General features: G+C 32.8%; 4 protein-coding genes and 1 long non-coding RNA gene across 7 annotated transcripts in view; 3 read left to right on the forward strand and 2 right to left on the reverse strand.

Annotated features, from left to right (window-relative positions):
- LOC115238361 (YLP motif-containing protein 1-like) overlaps positions 1-4,836 on the reverse strand; it is a 7,818-nt gene extending 2,982 nt beyond the window's left edge. The window contains exons 1-4 of one of the 3 annotated variants that reach the window (XM_029812101.1): positions 4,777-4,836; positions 4,258-4,582; positions 2,904-4,108; positions 2,502-2,604 (exon numbers count right to left, since the gene is read on the reverse strand). In XM_029812101.1, coding sequence (XP_029667961.1) covers positions 2,502-2,604; positions 2,904-4,108; positions 4,258-4,478 — 1,529 coding nt within the window. In that variant the 5' untranslated portion in view covers positions 4,479-4,582; positions 4,777-4,836. Of the gene's footprint in view, positions 1-2,501; positions 2,605-2,903; positions 4,109-4,257 lie in introns of all 3 variants that reach the window. The other 2 variants (XM_029812100.1, XM_029812102.1) reach the window with 2 other exon arrangements.
- A 1,391-nt stretch (positions 4,837-6,227) lies between these two features.
- Positions 6,228-10,429, forward strand: LOC115238321 (fructose-bisphosphate aldolase-like). Its single transcript, XM_029812033.1, has 7 exons — positions 6,228-6,521; positions 7,307-7,516; positions 7,971-8,287; positions 8,624-8,846; positions 9,122-9,301; positions 9,600-9,934; positions 10,294-10,429. The coding sequence occupies exons 1-6, from the start codon at positions 6,486-6,488 to the stop codon at positions 9,756-9,758; spliced, it is 1,125 nt and encodes a 374-aa protein (XP_029667893.1). The 5' UTR covers positions 6,228-6,485; the 3' UTR covers positions 9,759-9,934; positions 10,294-10,429.
- LOC115238323 lies at positions 10,097-14,614 on the reverse strand. Its single transcript, XR_003884485.1, has 2 exons — positions 14,030-14,614; positions 10,097-10,715 (listed from the first exon to the last, which is right to left on the reverse strand). It is a non-coding gene; the product is annotated as an uncharacterized LOC115238323 (long non-coding RNA).
- On the forward strand, positions 10,614-20,785 carry LOC115238322 (fructose-bisphosphate aldolase). Its single transcript, XM_029812034.1, has 6 exons — positions 10,614-10,755; positions 11,067-11,316; positions 16,430-16,639; positions 16,866-17,309; positions 17,607-18,761; positions 19,351-20,785. Exons 3-5 carry the CDS (start codon positions 16,433-16,435, stop codon positions 17,955-17,957), a joined length of 1,002 nt encoding a protein of 333 aa, XP_029667894.1. The 5' UTR covers positions 10,614-10,755; positions 11,067-11,316; positions 16,430-16,432; the 3' UTR covers positions 17,958-18,761; positions 19,351-20,785.
- Positions 20,786-21,629: 844 nt separating this feature from the next.
- LOC115238352 (structure-specific endonuclease subunit slx1) lies at positions 21,630-23,061 on the forward strand. The gene is made up of 3 exons (XM_029812092.1): positions 21,630-21,879; positions 22,006-22,057; positions 22,273-23,061. Exons 1-3 carry the CDS (start codon positions 21,695-21,697, stop codon positions 22,831-22,833), a joined length of 798 nt encoding a protein of 265 aa, XP_029667952.1. The 5' UTR covers positions 21,630-21,694; the 3' UTR covers positions 22,834-23,061.
- The last annotated feature ends 742 nt before the right edge of the window (positions 23,062-23,803 follow it).

The raw sequence follows: 23,803 nt of genomic DNA on the forward strand, positions 1-23,803 counted from the left end.
AAAAAGAACATAACGCGTTAATAAGTGTAAAGACAAAAATAATATAAACAAGTTTATCACTGTAATTGAATTTGATTGAAATTGTGTTTGATATCTTCTAATCACTGATACACTGGAATCCCATTAGTATCGCACGATACTCGTCGGAATATTGCCAATCGTTTCAAGTTTAATAAAGAATTCACGACTAAACATTTGTCGTTAATTCTAATTAAATATCTATTTCTGATACCTAAAAAAAAAAAAAAATAAAAAAATAAAAAATTATACATTACAAAATATATCAAATATTAGCACAAATTGTCAAATGATCAAATATCAATATACAGGTATCATCTTCAATTGAAAAATTTTGAAAAAAAAATCGTGCATTTTATTATAAATGTATCTAGCAATGCGTTTTATTATAATTTATTATTTCGGGATACTAGTGTATCTGTAATAATGTACGTAATATTCTATATTTATAAATCTACATATATAAAACGGTATATTAGCGTATCAAGTGATGCGATTGTTGCATTATTTACATGAACTTTTATTAATTTTTTAAGCGAAGTTACTAATATTATTTATGTCAATGATGATTATGTATAATTATGGCTTAGATTTATTTCAAATAAAGATATAGCAGAATACACACACACATACACACATATATATATAAAATGCAAAATTTTAGTTGGATTAAAGAAAGTTGAAAGCATTGATGTAACATATTACATTTAGTATATGTCTACTTCGAAATGTGTGTAATATATATACAGGGTGGGCCCAAACGTTCTGGCCAAACTTTGAGATTTTATAGGAAATTTAATTTTGAACAAAGTTTTCTATAAACATGGGTCGAAAAATGCTTTCTTAAAAAATTAGCGCCCAAAAACCTTTGAAATCACGGTTATTTTACACATTTTTGCAAATATCAGGAAAAGTATGCGTTTTTTAACAAAAAGTATTGCAACAAAAGTTGTAGACAATTAAATTATCTTTCAAATGAGATCAAAATGATTGTAATACGTTCCATAGGTTTTGAGATAACCAGTTTCAAATGTACAATAAAGTGTTTTTTCGGCAAAGGTGTATTAATTGTTATCTCAAAATCTATGGAACGTACTACAATCATTTTGATCTTATTTGAAAAATAATTTAATTCTCCACAACTTTTGTTTCGGTACTTTTTGTTAAATATATGTATAAAATAATCGTGATTTTAGAGGTTTTTGGGCGCTAATTTTTTAAGGAAGTATTTTTCGACCCATGTTTATAGAAAACTTTTTGTTCAGAATTAAAGAGAGAGAGAGAGAGAACACGCACGCACGCACGCACATACACACCAAAAACAAGAAATAACTAAAGATTTAAAAAATATGTAATACATTTCAAAAGATATATGCAATATGACTAAAGAGATATGCAATAAAATTTCTTATATAAAAAAAATAAATATCTTTTTTTTATTAATGCTACAGGGCACATTATATCAAATTTCAAACTTGTAAAATCTAAAGCATTTCACATTGCTCGTGCAGCATAAACATCTGATACATTCTTACATATTTATTAGAGAGAGATATGCAAATATCATATATCACTTTAGATATGCAAATATCATATATCACTTTAGAATTTTTTATCATTAATACTGTTCATCTCGTTATACTATTTTTATTATGTAACTGATTATCTATATAATGATTAGATATATTATGGTTTTGCTAAACAAACATGTTGCAAACGAGATAATAATAAAATAAAACCCGATATACTTGAAGATAAATATATCCAAAAAGATGAAATATAATGCCTACAGAATAGATAGATAATATATATGCTTACAAATTTTATGTGACACATACAAAAATTCAATAAAACAATCACATTTTTGTCTCAAGCTTTTTTACAATTATATCTTTTGTAACATTTTCTCGTAGTTTTACATATAAACGTTTTCTTTATGTGCACATAAAATATTATATTAGCAGAACATGTACATTAAATAATTCTATTATAATAAAAACATGAACAATTCTTTACACTATTGTAAGTCATAGAAAAGTGAGTCAAATATATAATATGTATGTAATATCGTTATTGTAATTACAAAAAAGAATATATTTAATGTTAGAATGTATATATTATTGGCAAGTTTATTAAATCTAAAATATGTCATGTAAGTTGTTTTATGAAAATATGAGAAATATGTATATACACGCGCACCCGTGTTTGTTATAATAAACAAATTTTTTTGCAATATAATTGATATTTAGGAATGCAAGCACATATATTTGCAACAATTCACATTAAGCAGACATTTAACAAAGTTGTGTATTCAATTTTTCGTGTTACTGAGATATTATTAAGAAATGTATAATAAATATTTGTACAATATTCTATAAAACAAAAAAATGTCCCAGAGAAATATTATAAAAGTATTAATGTTGTGTATTACAAATTAGGAATAGGGAATGGAAATACTAAGGACCAGTGAGGACAGTAGTTACCATAATTTAGGATCTTGAGCATTCTTCTCTCGCACTTCTTGTTCAATTTCATCTCCGCAGTCAGCCACGATACGTGCCAGTTGCTCAGCCTCTACTAGACACACTTAGAACCCTTTGTCAGACACTTTGTATAATAATATCTTAATTCGCGCTTTTTATATTTTATATACATACATATATACATATATCATATTCATAATTCAGATAGAAATAAAAAAATATTATTTATATAATTCCATTTAAAAATACCATGTCTCACAAAGAAATAATCTTTCCAACAATTCACAATATTAAAATGGCACAAGAGAGATGAGAAACAAGAATCTTTTTTCTGCTTATAAATAACATTATGAAAAAAAAAAAATATATATATATATATATTCCTCAATTGTGATATCTTACCTTGTTGTTCAGGACTCTGTAGATTAGTCGGTGGTCTCACAGGCGGTGGTATTTGAATATTAGGGGGGCCCACCGAGATAGATACCTGATTAGAAAGAACATAGCCAGTGGGCACAAGACCGCGCGATGATGCTGTATTCGGAATAACAGTGGGAGGTGGAACATTCGGCGGAGGAATATTCAAGTTTGGTGGTGGAACCGAATTAATCGTTGATGGAACGGTATGCACTGGTGGAGGCGCCGACATTATCATGGATGTTATCACATTTGGAGGAGGAACATTGGCTACGCTTGGTACTGTCACCACGATGGCTTGTGAGCCCGTAATAGGTATCATGGTCGGTGGCATTTGCGACATCGATGGTAAAATATTCGGCGGTGGTATGTTAGGTGGTGGAATATTTGGATGCTGTAAGTTAGTGCTACATGATGGAGGTGGTATGTTGCATTGTTGTGAATTTTGTATAATGTGCTGTTGTCCGTTCGATGATGAAGATAAGTTAGACATTGGCATAGATTGAGATAATTGCATGTTTGGTGGTGGAATATTTGTATTAGGCGGAATGGTTTGGATAGGGAGAGCAGGACGTATAATATGGGGTGGTGCAATTTGCATTCTAACGTTGTTAGAATGATCACTTATATTTGTGTAATTGTTAAAATTCTTTGACACTGGTATCCTCTGCAAATGCGCGGATGAAACGCTTGGTGTCAAATTTCTTATATTCGGGGGCGGAATATTTGTCATTTGCATTTGCACCGATTGAGACATAAGAGATGGGATGGAAGAAGCATGATTATTACTTTGAATTGGAAATTGATTAAATTGTGCATGTTGTCCATTCTGCGATTGATTATAACTACGCCGTGTCTCAGGACTAGGCGACGATCTCCGCCTTGTAGGTGATGGACTTGAGGAGGAACTATGTTTTCTATCCAAATTTCTTCCCCAACGTGAATCATTTCTCCTACGATCTCTTCTACTGTCCCAATCTCTATTTTTTTCTTCATCCCGCTTTCTTTCTTTGTCTTTTTCTCTAGCTTCAAAGTTTTTCTCATCTTTCTTTTTATCTTCAGGTTTATCCTGCTGAGTTTCTTGTCTGCCAGTTGTTTTATTTGCTATTTTCTTAAATTGATCGAGAAAACTACCATCATTGGCAAATACATTCATAGAAAGGGATGCGATAGACTTTTCATCTTCCTCCCTATAGATACGCAAATAAATGATGAATTTTGCTTCTTATATTTCCTAATTAATCAATATAGATACTAAGCGAGTAAATTATATAATGATAAGCTTCAACTGCCGGGATTGAATTGATATAACATAATGATGAGCGCGGAGGAGACTTACTTTAGACAATTGCCTTTACTAACTGTTGTGGTCGAAGCTGACGAATTTGACTTTTTCATGCATTCTACGGCTTCTTTTGCTTTCTGTTCTTGCATTTTCGCTTGAATTTCCAATTTCTTTTGTTGGATAATTTGTTCTTGCTTTGACATTTGCGCAAAACGTTCATTTCGCGAAGTTTTTGACACAAATGGATCGGATCCCTTTACACCGCGATACGCCATTTTTGTTGTTCACAGTTCACAGTTGTTCAACGATGTATGTAGTATGTAGTATAACGTATATTTATGTATGTACATACATATACTTTTAAGCGTTACGCAAGCGGCTATGAAATTTTACAAAGTATTTTTATAGCAATAAGCAATAACAAAAAAAAAATGTCTACAAACATTTTGGATATCTTTTCAATTCAAGTACAACAGATCGCGGAAAAATTTGTGCTTAACTCTCTGCATGCAAAAGTTTTATATTTTATCGAATAAAATAATATCAACGATGTCAGCTATAGCTCATACATACTTTTATGTAAGAATTGTATGTTGTATGGTCCACCACATGATGCTTAAGCCTATCGCACAATGGGCGCGTTCGGCAGAGAAAGCGCTCAGTTATTGTCTTGTCAACACTCGACGTTGATTTGTTGGTTTTAAAAGTAAGAGCCAATCACGTTCGATTGCTACTGAGCGATTTTCTCTGCGAACGCGCCCATTGTCACGCGGCAAAAGGCGACGCGGCTAATTAACTTATAATTTGTCCATAAGAGCGAAAAATTGATTGATTATTGCTTCGCCTTTTACCGCGCGAAAAGTGTTTGCCGCGTCCTGTGTGCCTGTGTGCGGAAGCCATCAGGGGTCTAGTTTCCACCGAAGTATTAATTCGCATCTAGCGCGGCGTAGGACCGCGGTTTCCACCGAAGTCATCGGTCCGATTCTGTTTCGGTGCGCATCAAATTTAACGTTTCCATCGACTTAAATTTAGTCCTACGCCGCGCTAGATGCGAATTGATACTTACGGTGGAAACTAGACCAGAGACTGTGATCAATAGAACAAAGAACATCCGAAGCGCTATTGGGTGCTTTCCATTTAGTGACTCAAGTCGACACAAGTATCATTCTATCTTCTTTCAATACCAATGAACAACAAAGATAGAATGATGCTTGTGTCAACTTGAGTCACTAAATGGAAAGCACCCATTAAAGTTATGGCCTATGTCCACACTTTTTTTCGCTGAGACACCGACGAGATACTATTAAAGACCGTCAGACCTGGGCAAATTTTTGTGACCATCAAGTGGGCCCGGTGGGCCCGGAGGTAATTGAAGAATGTTGACATTACCGGCCGTTTGATTGCATCGAAGATAATTACACGAATTATTTAATTCATACGGTTATTTTACTTCATCTAGTTATTGTTTTATTATCAAAAACACCGACGAGATATCATTAGAGACTGATGGTCTTATGGGATTTAACATATATATTACTAGAAAAAAACTCGCCACGCGCTACTGTAGGTAAGTAAATATTTGCGTTGTCGATAATAAAACAGTAAATTTACAATAAAATGTTTATTTTGTTGTTCTTGAGGCAGTTATATAAAAGATCTATACATTTTCGATAATAAAACAATAACTGGATGAACAAAAATAACGCGCAGCGAGTTTTTTTTCCAGTCACACTAAATCCCATAAGACTATACCGGTATCTTTAATGATATCTCGTCGGTGGCTGAGATATTAGAAGAATCTATTTTGCAAAGAGGTATCCCAGACAGCACAAAACGTCCTCAGGATCATCCTGAATATGTCCAGGATGGTTCAGCATGTAACATCAGAGAGAAGAATGAGAGTCGCCACGCTGCCGTTTTTCGTGTAACGCTTTTTCTAGGTCGTACAATACATTTGAAAATAATATATATATATATATTACGTAAAATTATTTCATTAAAATAGCATATATTGACAGTACCTCTGCGATCGAATTTCGATATACTTTCGATTTCGATTTCGTCGCTCGTTTCGATTTCTAAAAAATGTCGATTTTGTATCAAAATCGCAATTAATGCACATTTCGGCTCTTTTTTATGCTTATGCTTGACGAAAATCTTTTTAGTAATTGTTTATACAATCACATATGTTAATAAGTACGTAAATGACATAATACATTGATTGAATAAATTAATAAAAAAATATATTATAATATATCATTGCTCTTCGGCGTCAGAAAATTATGCAATTTGGAGAAAAATGTTGCTGCAAAGACAAGGTAACCTTAACGCTTTATTATTATCATAATATATGTCGCCGCTGTATTATTAATGTTAATTATATTTGACAATATAAAAAAGAGATATTTTTATATATTATTAGTTACAAATACTCGGCAATTAAATACACAAAAATAAGTTGTTATATTTTCTTATTAATGTATACAAATAATTAAATCGTATATTATATATCTTAGAAGCAGATCTGTATTGGCTAAAAATAATCAATCACAAATAAGAGCAAAGTCTCTCTTTGGATATATCGTTTATATCAAATTCGCGTAATAAAACGAGATTCTCAGAAGCACAAAACGTAATCGTGTATCTGTGCTATCGTGATTTAATTTGATTTTGCAAGACAACTTTATAGCCGGTTTATTTACGAATATCACGTTCTACCCTTTGTACGATATCTCGCAAATATCGGTAATCAGCAGTAAAACGTGTCATTGGGTTATTAATAAATTTCATTAACAGTCATTAAAATCGAATATATTTTTCGATATATTTAAATATTTGACGTCAATCATACGCGTCAGAAAGAGAGAGAGGGAGAGAGCAAGAGAGTTTATGATAAAAAAATATCTCTATATTTTAATATACCTCTCTTCCAACATGTATTCCAACTGCTGTTAAGACCCACAATATATCTACTGCTAAATATATACCAAATTAGAATATAAAAAGCTTTTTTACTAATTAGTTATTTTATTATCTCTGAATATATATTTTATTGGAAAATTTTTATATCAGTACTCATCTTTTATTTGTACAACATATTTAGATTTCATCATCCACAAAATGCACCAAACTCGATCCTGCCGTTTGTCTGGAACTACAAAAGATCATCGAGGCGATCGCCACATCTGGAAAAGGACTGTTAGCTTGCGACGAGTCACCGGCGAGTCTGGACCAAAGGTTCCAAGAGCTCGGTATAGAAAACACCGAGGTCACGAGATGTGCTTATCGAGAGATGCTGTTGTCTGCAGATAAGGTCGCTATATACAACGATCAAAATTTTAAATTGCGCGAGAAAAACATTACGCAATAGATTCTAAATATAGCTACAATCTCAATACTGTATTTAAGAGTATAACAAACAATAATTAAATTAATGCATTTGAACAATTTATTCTCTGCAAACATTATCGAAATAGAGATAAAGGTAAAAGATGTAAAAATAACAATCTCTTTCTCCCTAAAAGTCAGTATATATGTAAACTTGTTATATAATTAATTAATTTTTATTATTAAAAACTTGTTTATTCAGGAATATGTAACATGCATATTTCTTATTCGTACTATCTTGAACTATACATATATGGAGAATTTCAGCGAATATTATTAATTATTTCTCTCTCAAATCGATATATACGTTTAGTGCACAGTATAACAATATATATTATATACATATATTATAGTAATCTCATATGCTTTCGATCTTTCAGTCTCAACTTTCGCGATATATAAGCGGCGTGATTCTGCATCACGAAACAATCTATCAGAAAACATCGAAAAATGTGGAATTTGTCGAGTTGCTGCGTCAAAGGAACATTGTAGCCGGCATCAAGGTTGATCGAGGCCTGGTGCCGCTTCTAGGCACCGAGGACGAGAAAACCACGCAAGGTTTGGATGACCTATGGGAAAATTGTATTCGCTACAAAAAGGAGGGCTGCCATTTTGCCAAGTGGAGATGCGTTTTTTCAATTTCGGAACGATGTCCTAGTCAACTGGCGATGAACATCAACGCAAACGTTCTCGCGAGGTGTTTGGCCATTTCGATATTCGCACGTACTTACATATCGCGTTTGACACAAGCTCGTAAAAATTTATGCATTTGTGCTGCGCAATAAACTTCATCGAATATGTCATAAAAGCTATATATGTATGCTTTTCATAGTTTTGACAATACGATAATTGTGTTGTACATGGATAAAAATTTAAAATTTGATAGAATTATAAAAGCAATAATTTGCATATGGAAATTGCATAAAATGTACAGTTTGGAAACGGTCATTGCGCAATATAGAATTTCCATTATGTATAATGTATAACATATTTTCGTTAATGTATTTTCGAGTAGCTCTTTGTTCTTATTCAGGTTTGCCAGCATTTGCCAGAGCGCGCGAATGGTTCCCATAGTGGAACCGGAAATATTGAACAACGGCGAATACGATATAGATCGAGCTCTGCGAGTTCATGAAGAGATGCTGTCCACTCTATTTCGTACATTAAACGAACATCACGTGTATCTTGAGGGGATGGTTTTGAAGCCAGCAATGGTGTTGTCGAGAATTCAAAAACCTACAAGATGCACACCGCAGGTGTTTAATAAATTTTGATAAGATTAAACATATATATACGTATTGTGATATCTTTTTTTCTTAAGAATATATTTTTATTTAATATTTGCCTAAAGAAATTAGAATAATAATAAATTGATTAAAATACTTTATCATAAATATTAAGTATTTAATAATTTATTAATAATTATTGTTTTTAAAATGTAAAACTTTATAAAATTAAATTTTTATATTCAATAAATTAATATTTTGTAAATTGTTGATGTATTAATGTCACAAAAAAATTTGTATTACAGATCGTTGCTGAGTATACATTAAGAGCATTACGAAGAACAGTTCCCACAGCAATTCCGGCAATCTTTTTTCTGAGCGGTGGTCAAAATGACGAAGAATCTGTGTTAAATCTTAACGCAATTAACATGCACGATGATAAAAAACCGTGGAGACTCAGTTTCTGTTACGGACGTGCTCTGCAGGTACATACATCAAAATTCACGTGACTTAAAATAATTAAATTTATTTAATCATTTAAAGTCACGTGAATTTTGTAAATAATTAAAAATTTAATTATTTAAAGTCATTAATAGTATTTTTCGTCATAAATTCTTTGGCAAAATATTGAAGACTATAAACGGTAAAAAAAAAAAAAAAAAAATGGAATAAGGAAAGCGCGAATAATTTAGAAAATCTTATAATAAACTTATGTTAAAGTTTTAAAAACATTAAAATTTAACTTGGCCTTTCTGAAACTTATATTACTATGCTTTGCCATAGAATGCGGCAATGAAAATTTGGAAAAACAATCTGGAGAATATAAATAAGGCTCAAGTCATCTTCCTTGAAAGAGCCGAATTATGCTCCAAAGCGTCTTTAGGAGAGTTACAATTCGGGGAGAATGAAACGTGCACTCGAAATACCAATGATATCTTTTGATCGTAAGAACATTACAAAAATCGAGTTAATTAGATACTGGATATACTTATTTTATATTATTATACACAAAGCACATGCTTATAAAATTTTACGAAATCCTATTACAAGCATATTTTTTTATATGAAAAAATGATAAAGGATAAAGCTACTTTCTACATCATATTTTTTTTGGTGAGGTAAATATAATTAATAATAATTTCGATATTCACTGCCAGTACTGAAAATCTATAATGTACGTGATGTAAATTATAGATTTTCAGTACTGGCAATGAATATCGGAACGCCGTCTAAATAATGATAAATTATTTTGCACGCGTGACGCTAAAACGGCGTGATACCTACAAAAATATTATTTTTTATTCAAAATATAATCTTTATCAAACTCTCCATATATAAAAAAATTAAATAGCATAAACATATTTATATCTCATTTGCATTCACTATTATCAATACTTGTACCAACATTTTCATATATTTGGTAATGTAAAAAAAAATTTCGAACACATCGAATAAATATGATGTGAAAAAATTACAGAATGATTCAATGAAAATGGAAATCCGAAGAAATCATATCACTTAGAGTTCACTGGCAGATAAGATGCAAAGCAAAAAGGATCGGTCGAGTTCACTTTATCAACGAACTTATTACTCGCGATAGGACAGTTTGACGAATGTAAAAAGGGAGGCACGTTCCGACGATACTAACGCACGCATCAACGGATGCATCAATCTTTAATAACGTTTGGAAAATGTGCTCGTCAATTTCGGTGAATGTCGAGCAAGGTGCCCTTGAGTGACCTTTAAAGTGACGGTTCTCAGCGCAAAGCTCTTGTGCTTGGACTTGTCTGTCTATGTACTAGTCGATATGTTGTCTTCACCAGCGATGCTCCAATGCCCTCTTTCTTAGATAGTTCATTCACCACGTGGTATACACCAGTAACGTAACAAACGAGTGTGCTGCAAAACGATGTCATTCAAGAAAATTTGCTCGGACATTGTAAGACAATTTTAATTAATTGAGTTTAGTTCATACATAATATGCATGTGTTTAGTTGTGTGATAAGATAATCACAATGTATGATCAGCAATTGTCTTGAAATAATGTTTATTAATGAGAATGAAATCGAATATTAATTGTAAGTTATATATCTATCTTTGTTTTACTTTCTTCTAATTATATTTCATATCACATATTTTTGTTTGCATGCATTTCTCGAATTTATATCATTATTATCGTCCGCTTTACGAATGTGTTCTAGAGAAATTGTACAAGAGATTAAATTATGCATTCTCCCCTTTTGAACCCAGGCTTAAGGTCAAACGAAGGCACTGACCAGCTGATCGCGCGCTCGTCCCATACGAGTTGAGTACCCGCATAAACGAGAGAGTGAGAGCGCACGCGCGTGACAAATACACACGCAATCAGAAAGACTTTGAAACCGACGACGGCTCGCGTAGTCCCTCTCAGTCGCACTCCAACCATCAGCTGGATTACACAAGCGGATTGATACACGCGCACGATTTTCACACACGAATCGGTCCACATTTCCACAGACAGGTGAGTCTTCGTGTGCTGTCACACGGGAAAATTTCATGTCTTTCTATGGATATCGTTTCGAAAGAAATACCTGATATTTTACGCTTGATTTTATCTATAACGATCTTTGACCTTGACTGACATTTGATCGTCACCAATGTCGCGTGCGGTTCTCATCCGCTTGTCCGCTTGTTAATTGACGACGGGTATCACATTTGATTCTATATCTCGCCTCGAAATCTTATTGTTAGTACATTGCTCTTATCATTCCGGCTCCAGAATTTCTGTACAAGCACGCACATCGCACGCGTGATCCATCATGTACGAGCGTGCAGGAGAGATATTTTTGCAATACACGAATCTCTCGTCATAGTCGTCGAGTCGAGCTGTAAAATTTTATTCATAAATTCAAATATATTACTATAAAAAAACTAAAAAAAAAAAAAAAAAAAAAAAAAAAAAAACTAGACCTTTATTGTCGAATATTGATTTGGCACCCGCAAAAATTGAATAGGATTTTTTATCTAGAGAAACTGACAAATATAGTAAAAAAAAGACAAATTTTATATTTTCAAGCAAAGCACAACTTTTTTAAGACTCACGCCATTCGTTGTAATTAAAACGCCATGTACATACATATCAATTAAATGCAATACTAAATTAAACGTAATTTTGTCATTCCATAAAGTGTCGAAAAATTATTTATTTGTGCTAAAGAGTTTTATTAAGCAAACTACAATTTTGTTGCATCATTTATCTGAGCCGGAAGAAAACGTCCCCTCGCATGCAGTTGAGCACGTTCACCTTCGCAATACACACTAACACGCGGTTCTGGAAGGGCGCACATTCCGTTATACGCGATCGATAATTAAAAACTTGAGCAATGACAAAAAAGAGACATAGTACAATAAAAAGCGATTCTCAAAAAACTCTTAATAAAATAATTTGTCATCATGTAATTGCAATATATAAAATAGATAAAAATTATCTATAAACGAACACTAAACACATTGTGCAATCCAATATCTATAGGTATGCGTGAACATATTGACAGTTATTTTGACGTACGACAAAACAGTCACGTGCAAGTCGAATTAATTAATAGCACATATGTGCATTAACATTAAGGCAAGACAATTGACATGTATACAGGGTGTCCGGTAAAGATTGTGCCAATGCTCGTGAGCGGATAAAGCATAGTAAACTGAACAGAAAAGTTCTGTAACATTTTGTTCTATAACGCTTAATAAAGGAGTTATTATTGAGTAAAGTCTGCCAATCAGCGCCGGCCTTTAGTCGCGCGCCTGGTAGTGTGCGTGAGCGCTCCGTCGCTACGGCGGCGCACACTACCAAACGGGTTGCTCACCGACGTGCGTCCGGCTAAAAGTCGGTGCTGATTGACCGGACTTTACTCGATAATAATTCCTTTATTAAGCGTTATAGAACAAAATGTTACAGAACTTTTCTGTTCAGTTTACTATGCTTTATCCGCTCACGAGCGTTGGCACAATCTTTACCGGACACCCTGTATATGTATGCATTATCAATTGAAAGCAGACTGTTGTTGCGTTATATATTGGGTTGAACGGAAAGTTCGTGCCGTTTTTTTGGTCTTCATCTGTTAGTAAAAAACGGCACGAACTTTCCGTTCAACCCAATATATATACGAGTATATATATTCTTTCAATATATATGTATATTTTTATAAATACGGATGATCAAAATCATCTTAACCACAATTGTTATATATTATATTTCTTCATATCTCATAATTTTTAAAATATTAAGAGAGAAAAATATTTATTCATTTCTTAATATATTGTTATTAAATTCGATAATTACTCTAAATATATTGGCATTAAAAAATTCTCAACTGAGAAAAAAAGGAGAAGATAAAATTATACTTATTAGAATATTATAAAGGTGCTTATTTTCTCTCTCCTACATGGAATAGTAAAAAATTGATGCATATCTTCTTTACAGCGTAGATTTTCCAGTTTTTAAGAAAAGTAGGCTATGAAAATTATATATATGAAAATGTGTATATGAACATTCTCGCTATTTCACATCAATAACGTAAGCTCCTTCAAGTTTTAGCAATTTTATTTGACGATTTTCACTTCTACTCTGTACTTTCCTTCGACAAGTCTGATATTTGCGCGCGCGCGCGGAAACACACACACAACAACAACAACAACACACACACACACACACACACATATATATATATATATATATATATATATGCATATGTGTGTGTAAGTGCACGAGCGTATATGCATGCATGCAGATACGTGTGCCATCGCATCCCGCCGACATTTTTATATATATATATATAGAGCGATAATATCATAGAAAAATATTGTCTAAATATATCGCGTCGCTATTCAAATTGCTATGTGTTTGGCAAGTTACCAACTTGTCGCGCTATAATATGCAGTTGTTTTCCCTGATGATGCAATTCATGCCCGAATGTGCGTCGAAAGAGACTCTTGCCGTTTCGTCATTTAAAAATTTAATTATGATACCAAACTTATAGATAGAAAGCTACCACATCGCTGTTACTCGCTACTTTGCGCAAGAAATTCATTCATTGCCCCAAAAATAATTTTTTCCCGATACAATTTAGTCTTTAATTAATTGTCAATAATTTCCAATTCTTAAAACTGTGTATCTTCAATCCTAAGGTGATTTTAATAAATGATGTGAAAATGGGCTTTAATGCAAATCTTACCTAGCTAGTCGATCTCTGTTTACGAAGTCAGCATCGCGAACTCTGTAAACACACCGTGTACTCCGATATAGTGAATGCGTGCAGAATTCAAGAACTCCTATGAAGCTGAACGCCTTGAACCTTTTCTAATCAGCTAGAGCTAGGAAATACGGCGCAAGCGTATCTCGCGCAAACCTCCACATCGGTCAACCGCAGCACGTTCTTCCATCAGCCTTGTGTGTATATACATACATACATACATACATACATACATACACATATCGATTGAATAATGTGAGAATTGGCTCGGTTCGCAAACGTAAAAAAAAACGCCAATAACCCGACAAACGGCTTTTCCAAAAGTTGCTTCCCACACACATAGCCCCACAATTGTGACTATCAACATAAGACGCGGTAAAAGGATGATGCATATATATAATTAAGCAAATATATATGATCAGATATCCTTGTCCAATTTGACATGCGCATGGCTCAGCAAACATCTTTACATCGCATTACGCCACGAAAGCAATTTACGCAAGATCATGCAACGCATGCAAGACAAATTTATTTTTTTCGGACATCAATTTATGTCGAAATATATATTCTCTATATATAAATAATAATTATACATGACATTATATATCTCACCATGCAAATAATTTATTATTATTGATTAAAACTTAATTTAAAATCAAAGTTAAGCTTAAAAATTTCGCATTATTTTAAATAAGTCATTATAAAATATAATTACACATTATATAATGTATTGTAATTACATTAATGTAATCACATATTTATATTACTATGCGTGGAAACCGTTTAGCGTGGTTTAACTCGGTAGTTATTTTAGGCAGTTTATAACTATCTCGTGCAAGAAAGATAAAAATAGGAGTTTTTGTCGGGGACCGTGATCGAGGATTTAGCTCGTACTTGAAAACCTGTGCTAATATTTTCAAACAATGGATTATATTCTTTTTTCGAGTGCTTACACTGAGAAAAAAAAAGTTGTTAACTTGACTAAATTCGTCCAACTAATTACTATTTCTTTATATTTCTTTAATTGAAATATTTAAGTATTTTAGTCAAATATACATCATGTTAGATTTAATATGTCGTATTTGACTTAAATATTTAAATATTTCAATTAAAGAAATACAAAGAAATAGTATTTAGTTGGACGAATTTAGTCAAGTTAACAACTTTTTTTCTTAGTGTATAGTTGTTTTCTAATTGAATCAATTATTGTAATCATATAAATAATGCTCAATGCCTTCTGATATACGTACATTTATTTTATCGAAAGTGTATTTTACGTAAAAAAATATTTGATTTCATATCTATAAAAATCGTAATTCTTTAAATTAAATAATTCTTGCGATTATTTCTATTAATAGGAAAAAAAGAATTTAATTTCTACATACATCTTGAAATACATGAATTGCATCATATTTACAGTGCGCAAAATGGTTTTTATTTAATAATCGCGTATAAAAATATAATTAAATGTACAAATGAACAAATTTAAACTTTCGCAATTTTAGCTCATGCCATTTCATAGCAACCCTTGTCACAGTGGCAACCGGATATGAACTCTACACTCCCTTCAGTCTCGTATTTCTTCGTGATCATAAATTCTCATCTTTATACCCTACCATGGATATAACGTTACACTCCAGAGAAAGTTTTTCAAAACAAGAGCAAGCATAGCAATGTTTCCTCTCGCGCCACTTATATGCATAAATAATATCAAGATTAAACAAATTACTCCAGCATACCGGTAAATAAATTCAGTTTACATGCGTAAAATATTATTGTTATTATTATAGCATTATTATTATTATTATTATTATTTTTATTATTATTATTTATGTTATATATATATATATATATATATATATATATATATATATGTATATATACACATATATCGTATAATGTTGCCCCATAATGTGATTCGACAGAGGCGTTGAGATCAACTTTTCATTTTACGGTACAATCTTTCGATGTCATATGTAATATTAAAACTCTACAATGTTTCATCTACATTTCATTAATCGACGACGGACGTGCACATTCTCGTATCTAATCCAATAAAAGAGCACGCTACAGATCGTCGAGTATTCCTTCGAATTCCTTCTTGAATCGATAGGTTGGCAATTTTAAGGCATCAGTAATTCCATAAATTAGTTTTTTTTCTATCTATATAGGAGTGGACTACAGTTATCCATTAATGGTTCGAGTTAACTTTTCAGCTAACTTTTTGCATCATTTTTGGTTATTTCTCGATTCACCAAGACGCAATTTGATCTCGATATTATCAAGATTACTTCTGAGAATAACTTTTAATCATCATATTGTATTATATATTGTATTATATATATACGATTAGTTAATAAAACGCTACTTCGTGCGTTACAGAAAATGGTCGCAGAAAAGTACAGTAAGCTCGAACCCGAGCTGATGGAGGAACTACGCACGATCGCCCAACAGATTGTGGCACCCGGCAGGGGTATCCTGGCCGCTGATGAGTCGACCACGACGATTGGTAAACGTCTTCAGGATATCAACGTTGAGAACACCGAGGAGAACCGCAAGGCTTATAGACAACTTCTTTTCACTACAACGAAGGTAGGTGGTCGTCATTTTCGATTCATGTTTAAAGAATTTGCACCAAAAAAATGCTACTTTTAGTGAGAGAGAGAGAGAGAGAGAGAGAGAGAGAGAGAGAGAGAGAGAATATTTATACAATGTAATGTGTATGAACTATTAAATTTATCTGAAAGAATTTTTTAAATTTTCGCTCGAGCGAAACATCACGATCGTAATAAATACGTTTGGCCTCGCTTCTCCTCAGGATGTCATTGGACAACACATCTCCGGAGTGATTCTCTTCCACGAGACCCTCTATCAAAAGGCCGACGACGGCACGCCGTTCGTCGAGCTACTGAAGCAGCGCAACATTATCCCCGGCATCAAGGTCGATAAAGGTGTCGTTTCGTTATTCGGCACGGATAACGAATGCACAACCCAGGGTCTCGATGATCTCCAGGCGCGTTGCATCCAGTACAAGAAGGACGGCTGCCACTTTGCCAAGTGGCGATGCGTGTTGAAAATTACAAAGGATACGCCGAGCAAGCTTGCCATCCTGGAGAATGCCAATGTTCTGGCCCGCTACGCCTCCATTTGTCAAAGCGCTAGGATCGTACCGATCGTGGAGCCTGAGATTCTTCCCGACGGTGACCATGATCTCGCCCGTTGCCAACAGGTCACGGAAGAGGTCCTTGCGGCCGTTTACAAGGTGTAGCTCACCTTTACGTTATTTACAAACAGCTTGCGTCTCCCAGATTCTTATTATCATGTTCTATATATTAAAATGACGCTTGATTTTAAATTGAAAGACTTATACATGAAAGACACATACATGAAATATCTAATAACTTTTTGAGAATTTTCCAAGATAAGATATTGTTTAGAGAATCACTTATACACGATGAATTTATTGAAAAATCGTAGTCTTTTAACGTTTTCATAAAAAATGACTTAACTCGTTATACATAATAATAAGTTTTGATAATATCCATTTCTATTTTTTCAGGCCCTTTCAGATCACCATGTATATCTCGAGGGAACACTGCTCAAGCCCAACATGGTGACACCGGGCCAGAGTTGCCCGACGAGAGCGACACCCCAGCAGATCGCTGCCGCCACGGTGACGGCGTTGTTGCGCACTGTGCCACCGGCGGTACCTGGCATCACTTTCCTTAGTGGTGGTCAGTCTGAGGAGGAGGCATCGGTCAATCTGGACGCCATCAATAAGTACCCGGCAAAGAAACCCTGGGCATTGACCTTTAGTTACGGACGTGCTCTTCAGGCTTCCGTACTTCGCGCTTGGCAAGGCAAGCCTGATCAGGTCGCTGCCGGTCAGCATAGTGCTGAGCACACATGATAAAATGTCAGGAAACTTTTTGTTCAAATATTTAACACGATAAAGATTCGTTAATTGTTATTACAACTCTCAGCTACTATTGTAATTTCTGATCAACATCATTATTTTATCGTGAAATCAATTTGATTATGGAAAACAAATAATATATACAATATTATAACTATCGGAATATTATAAATATTGGAAAACATTAGAAAATTTAAAACTTATTTTTTTTCGGAAATGTTAAGGTTTAAGATTAACTAAAAAATACAAATTTATTCTTTTCGATACTTCATTAAATATTTATATGTAATTTATACTTATAGTAATGGAGAGTTGACAGTATTTATAATTAGATTGCATGTGTAAATTTGAGTTTGCTCCATCTGTTAATTAATCTATTTATGTTTTAGATTTACGTCTTTTATTTATTTATTTATTTATTCTCTGCATCTATATATAGCTGTCACTAACTGTTTGTCTTTCGATCTCTGTGTCACTTTTCAAAATAATTCTGTTTTGAATTATCTTTGCACTATTGTTCCATTTCTTGTATATACTCAACGCAAGCAATTTTCTTTTATTGTTAAAAAAAAATCTTCTAGTTTTCTGTAACTATCATTTTTAATCACTTACTTGTGCAGCGCGTATTGGTTTTGCATGTCTATGTAATGTATGCTTGTTATGTAGGCAAACTCTGCAGCTTGTCAAGGTAAATACGTCGCTGGCAGCATTTCTAGCAAAGCTGCTGACACCTCTCTCTACATCAAATCTCATGCCTACTAAAAAAAAAAAATTTACTTTTTTGCGTTTTCTATGGCGGTAAGTATAGTGGATCTTAATCTTGAATATTGGCTTTTCTTGCAATCTTTATCCTATTTATTTGCTGTAATGAATAATAGATTTTTAATTTATTCTTCTTACGGTACAAAAATGTAATTCACGATATTTCTCGAAATTTTCTCAATAATGAGATTATATTGATATTATTTTTTATCAATGCAGCTGACGAAATAATTTATTCGTTTATATATTTGTATGTATGTATGCATTAATTGCAATGTATGTGTGTGTGTGTATTTTTTTTTATTTTCATGATAGGACAAATGAATTTTATAAATTATAAATGATTTAAACTTGTTATTAATCCTAATTAATTATACTTAATAAAATTCCATTACAATTAATATCACACACACATATACACACACAAACGCAATTAAATTCTCTAAAATTATAAAATTCTTCTAAAATATTTGAGAAAGATTAGCATAAACTTGTTTGCAGCATTGGTTTAGAAATGCCCTCGAATATATCTTCTTTTATCTTGAAATTTTATTTTGCGAACTTTTTTGAAAGACACATTCATCAGTATCACAAATAAAACTATATCTTTTCTGTTTTTTAATAGGCTAACAGCGACTCGGCACTTGGCAAATATGCGGGTGGTGTTACTGGTGCCGCGGGAGATTCAGCACTTTTCGTCGCCAACCATGCGTATTAGATTGATCTATAGAGAAATTCGATGTAAAAGAATACTGTTAGAAATGTGGAATTAAACCGTCGTTGGAAGCACTTTGCAGGATCATCGTCGTCATCGTCCTTCCCGTTGAAGTTGCGCGAAAGAAAAAATTTTTCTCGGAGACGAACAAAACGCACACAAAGCCGAAAGTTTTCAACAAATGTTCATTTTGTTCTGCTTTTAAACACGGATTATTTCTCATGGAAATAATCGTACATTCTTAAATCAAGTTTTAAACGAATCTTTTATGTCCACATAAAATGTCTTTATGTGGATTTCTGTCGAGTTGTATAATTCGAATTATTATAATTTTTAATTGATTACAGGCCATATAATTCGTCGCTCAGATCAATATTTTGTAGATAGTCGCCAAATTTCTTGAATATGTGATCGATTGAGATTTTACCAATGAAATCTATCCTATTGGAACAAACGTACCCGCTATTCTCAGAAGTCGCATGATTCAGTCCAAAAAAATTATTGTAAAGAAGAAATTTATATACATTTCTTTTTTGCATATTATAAAGATTTTCATTTGATATAAAGATGACAGAACATCATATAGTTTCATATAGTTCAATGTATAAAGCGAGAAAAAGAAAAGACAAAGGATTTTTCCGATTCGATGTGTTTATCTAATTTAACGTTAATTTGGCCATCATTGTTTAATCCTCGTTCTAATTTGAATAGAATTCTATGGATTTTATCAGAAAATGTGCCGCGAGAGTTGGTAAATAATTTGACGATTTCGTAATAAATGTGTGAAATATCGAGTTTAGAATTTTTGGCGCAACCATCTAATTTTTTGTCAGTAGTGTCTATTTTCACTACTGTTTTGATTCGCCTAAAAATTAATTTGACGAGATGATATTTCACCGGTATTAAATAATCGAAGGACGAAGATCGAAATGTTACACACTGAACGCGAGCAGATTTTGCAACATTCGATATATTACGATATGTATTATTACTATATTCTATAACACTACGATACAAAAGAATGAATGTGTGTGTGCGCGTCACACACACACACACATACATATTGTCAATGTCGTTATGCGGTATTCTACGTGTATAAAATAAAAGGATGCAAAAAAAACAGAAATATGCAAAATAAAGCGAATATATTAAATGTTTATATTAGCGACTGTGTCGAATATTACCAAATTGTGCTATAAATTGTATCATCTATACTTATACAATATTATATGTATCTTGCATAGATACCTAAGTAATCTATTGAAAATTATCTCGGTGTTATATATCTAAATACTTTCATTGTAATCTAGGTCACACCAAATACAACTGTGGAGGGCAAAAAAAATTGCCTGATTTATTTAAAAAGTTTCCCCTAAAATATCTTTAAATGAGATTACTAAAATTTATAAATATTGATGAAGGGGATATAAAAGAGGATATAAAAAAACAAACAACAATACTCTACATCTCTCCTTATAAAGCATTGTGAAGCTATCTTTTTTTCTTTCTCAGCTGACGCATAGGCCGCGTTCAACAAAGAAAACCGTTCAGTAGCAATCGAACGTGATTGGCTCTTACTTTTAGACAAACCAATGTCGAGTGTTGACGACGATAACTGGGGCTCGATTCTTGAATTCATTCGCAAGAGAAACGTATGCGCACATTCTGCTCTTACAGAAAAATTGCAAGTTGATTGGTTATTGCATGGCTTTTAGCCAATCAACTTGTAGATTTCTCATAAGAATGGAATTTGCTCATACCTTTCTCTTGCGAATGAATTCAAGAATTAGGCCCCTGAGCGCTTTCTCTGCCGAACGCGGCCATTGATTTTTAAACTTGTGGATGTAACGCGTAACATTGTACGATGTACGAAAATACAAAAAGGATAGCTGGTAATGATGCGTTCGAAAATTCTACCCGTAGGGTAAAATTTGATTGACCAAATAAGATTTCTTTCTTCTGATTGGTCAATTAGAATCTATTCTAATCCACGGGTAGTATTTCGGAACGCACCTGAGGAGGAGGCCAATGGCAATGCACAATGCACAAATGCACACCGACCACCATAGACATAGTATATCTAGACCGAGCGTTTGCCTTTATTTAAGGAGTGGGGGTAAAGATGCACGTAGAAAAGGACATACTCTGTTTCATGCCCCTTGCGTTCTCTCTCGCTCGCACGTCATAAAAAAAATCTATTAAATACGCTAATAAATTTTTTGCGTTAAATCTTCGAGAATTTAAGAAATGCTTAATGATGAAAGAAGAGCCCGAAGTGGTAGAGCATTTTTTTGGAGTGTATCTACTGTATTGCACCAATCCAAAGTACCGTGGTAGAACATATATAGGTTACACTGTAGATCCAAGGCGCAGGATTAAACAACATAATGCTGGTAAAAAACATGGTGGGGCTTGGAAAACTAGCAAGAAAGGACCATGGTGAGCATAAACTGGATTTTTTCTTATTATACAATAAATTCATACATATCAATTTTGTTAATATATAAATTGATGAAATAAATACTTTTCATGCATATAATGCTGAATCCCAATAATTATTTTCAGGAATATGGTGTTGATTGTTCATGGATTCCCTAATAGTACTTCTGCACTCAGAGTAAGTTTTCAGCAATAGAAGATAAGCAAGTTGTGATACATCTTTTAAAATAGATTTATGACTATGTTTACACGTCAGCCTTAATTGGATTTAATAACATCCATGGTTCTACAACTGGTCAATCACAGCTATTCCTTTGAAGAATGGAATAACTAATACCTTAGATGATGTGTAAACATAGTCTATGTTTTTAAATATACGGCATTGCATTTTAGTTTGAATGGGCTTGGCAGCATCCACACGAGAGTAGGCGGCTAAAACATATTCCCAAAAAGAAGTCAACCCAAAATAAATTTGATTTCTGTTTAACAGTTCTATCTGAAATGTTCAAAGTTGGGCCTTGGTGCCGCTTACCCTTGATATTGCGTTGGTTGGACTATGAATTTTCTAAGAGCTATCATGGATGTATATCTTTACCATTACACATGCCTATATGCTATGGCAAAGTTATGAGATGTAAAGTTAAGTCAAGACAAAGAATAAAAACAGATAATATTTTATCACAAGAGTCACCAATATTTTGTTTTTTTTGCGGCTCAAGTATGGTGGAGAAAGATTCTGTTGCTTGTATAAAACCAAGTTGTCTCTTGATTGCACACTTAATCTGCTTAGCAAAAGTATTCAGCAAGGATAGAATGATCTTACCGATTGAAGGTACTTGTCCTATGTGCAAAACTAGTGTTCTCTGGGGAGACCTTATAAGAAAGAAGAACGGATGCTATCAAGATCTTGGAGAGACTAACGGTGACTTTTCTTTTAGTGATAGTGACATTTAATAATATATTACAATATAGATAGTATATTACATAAATATTTGTATTGTAAATATGGATTTTTATCTCATTTTTATTTAACTTAGTTTATTGTAGCAAAGTATTATCTTATAAGTGGCAATTGTCTATTATCTCGTTAACATATTATATCGTTGAAGAATTATAAGAGAGATTGTAAAAATTATACATAAATATTTATTTTTATATATGATGTTATATATGTGTATCCAACATATATTACAGTAGTTGTAATTTAACCATCTGAAATCTTTATATTCACATTTACTTTTATAAAATTTTACTCGCAATCATTATCAAATAAATGTTATATGATCAATGACATGAATATATTATACTATATCGACCTTAATTCAAACAATGTGTGATACGTGAAACATTTAACTGTTACACAGGTGCATTAGTGATTTCTAATTGGTGGACATTATTGTGTAATTAGCACACGCCAAACCGTTAGTAGAACTCGTACGTGATCAAGCAATACCATTCACATTGAAGTCGTATTCACAAATTATATGCAAAGAGAACGAACGTGTCAAAAATCACATTTTTTTTCTTTCTCGGTCACAGATTCGTCATATATTGATTTTCTTACATATTTAACCGTAAGTAATATAATGTATTACAAACTAATTAATATCATCATACATACGAATATATAGGCATAATCTTTAAATAAAGCAAGGATACGATGATGTAATAAGAATTTTACTGTCAATATTTATTTTACCAAGAAAGAACGTAATGCGACTAATTTTTCCTTTGATTGTAAAAAATGCAATTTGATGGCGCAAATTGATGCTTTGTCTTTTCATATCTAAAAGTTTATATATATCCCGTGAAAAAAGGTCTATATATAATCATATATAATTCTATATATTTATATAATTATATATGGACTTTCTCTTCCGCGGGTATGCCATATTAAATTTAAAATATTATTATTTAAAGATAA

Source organism: Formica exsecta, unplaced genomic scaffold (assembly GCF_003651465.1).
Source record: "Formica exsecta isolate Colony F162 unplaced genomic scaffold, ASM365146v1 scaffold333, whole genome shotgun sequence".
In the NCBI taxonomy this organism is placed as follows: domain Eukaryota; kingdom Metazoa; phylum Arthropoda; class Insecta; order Hymenoptera; family Formicidae; genus Formica; species Formica exsecta.